The sequence below is a fragment of the Eimeria mitis genome, genomic scaffold, assembly GCF_000499745.2.
Source record: "Eimeria mitis Houghton genomic scaffold, Emh_scaff2069, whole genome shotgun sequence".
Lineage (NCBI taxonomy): Eukaryota > Apicomplexa > Conoidasida > Eucoccidiorida > Eimeriidae > Eimeria > Eimeria mitis.
In genome coordinates this window covers 8,891-9,279 of record NW_013570393.1, presented here as the reverse complement: position 1 = coordinate 9,279, position 389 = coordinate 8,891, and the positions used below count along the sequence as shown (strand labels likewise).

The following is a 389-nucleotide window of genomic DNA, read 5'->3' as shown; positions in this document are numbered from 1 at the left end:
GCAGGGGGCCCCCACTAAACTCTGAGGGTACAGTGGGGGCCCCCGCTCAGCTGTGTGGGTACAGTGGGGGGCCCCCTGCTACAGCTGAGGGTTTAAGAAGGGGGCCCCCCACCTGGGTACAGTGGGGGCCCCCCCCTCTTAACTATGAGGGTACAGATAGGGGGCCCCCCTCTCTCTATCTAGGTACAGGAGAGGGGGCCCCCCAATTCTGAGTTTAGTAGGGGGCCCCCCCCCACCCCTGTGGGTTCAATAGGGGCCCCCCTTGAGCATCAGGGGCCCCCCATACACTAGCAGCAGAACCATCGTTGATGGGGGCCCCCGTGGGGGCCCCCATTGGGGCCCCCCCCATGGGGGGGGCCCCCATCGGGGGGGCCCCCCCCCACAAAGAA

The 389-nt window shown here is 67.6% G+C and overlaps 1 protein-coding gene across 1 annotated transcript in view; it reads right to left on the bottom strand.

The window, feature by feature from the left end:
* Positions 1-214: 214 nt before the first annotated feature.
* EMH_0048180 (uncharacterized protein) overlaps positions 215-389 on the bottom strand; it is a gene marked incomplete at both ends in the record, with an annotated part of 6,373 nt that continues 6,198 nt past the window's right edge. The window contains one exon of the mRNA XM_013496372.1: positions 215-389. Coding sequence (XP_013351826.1) covers positions 215-389 — 175 coding nt within the window.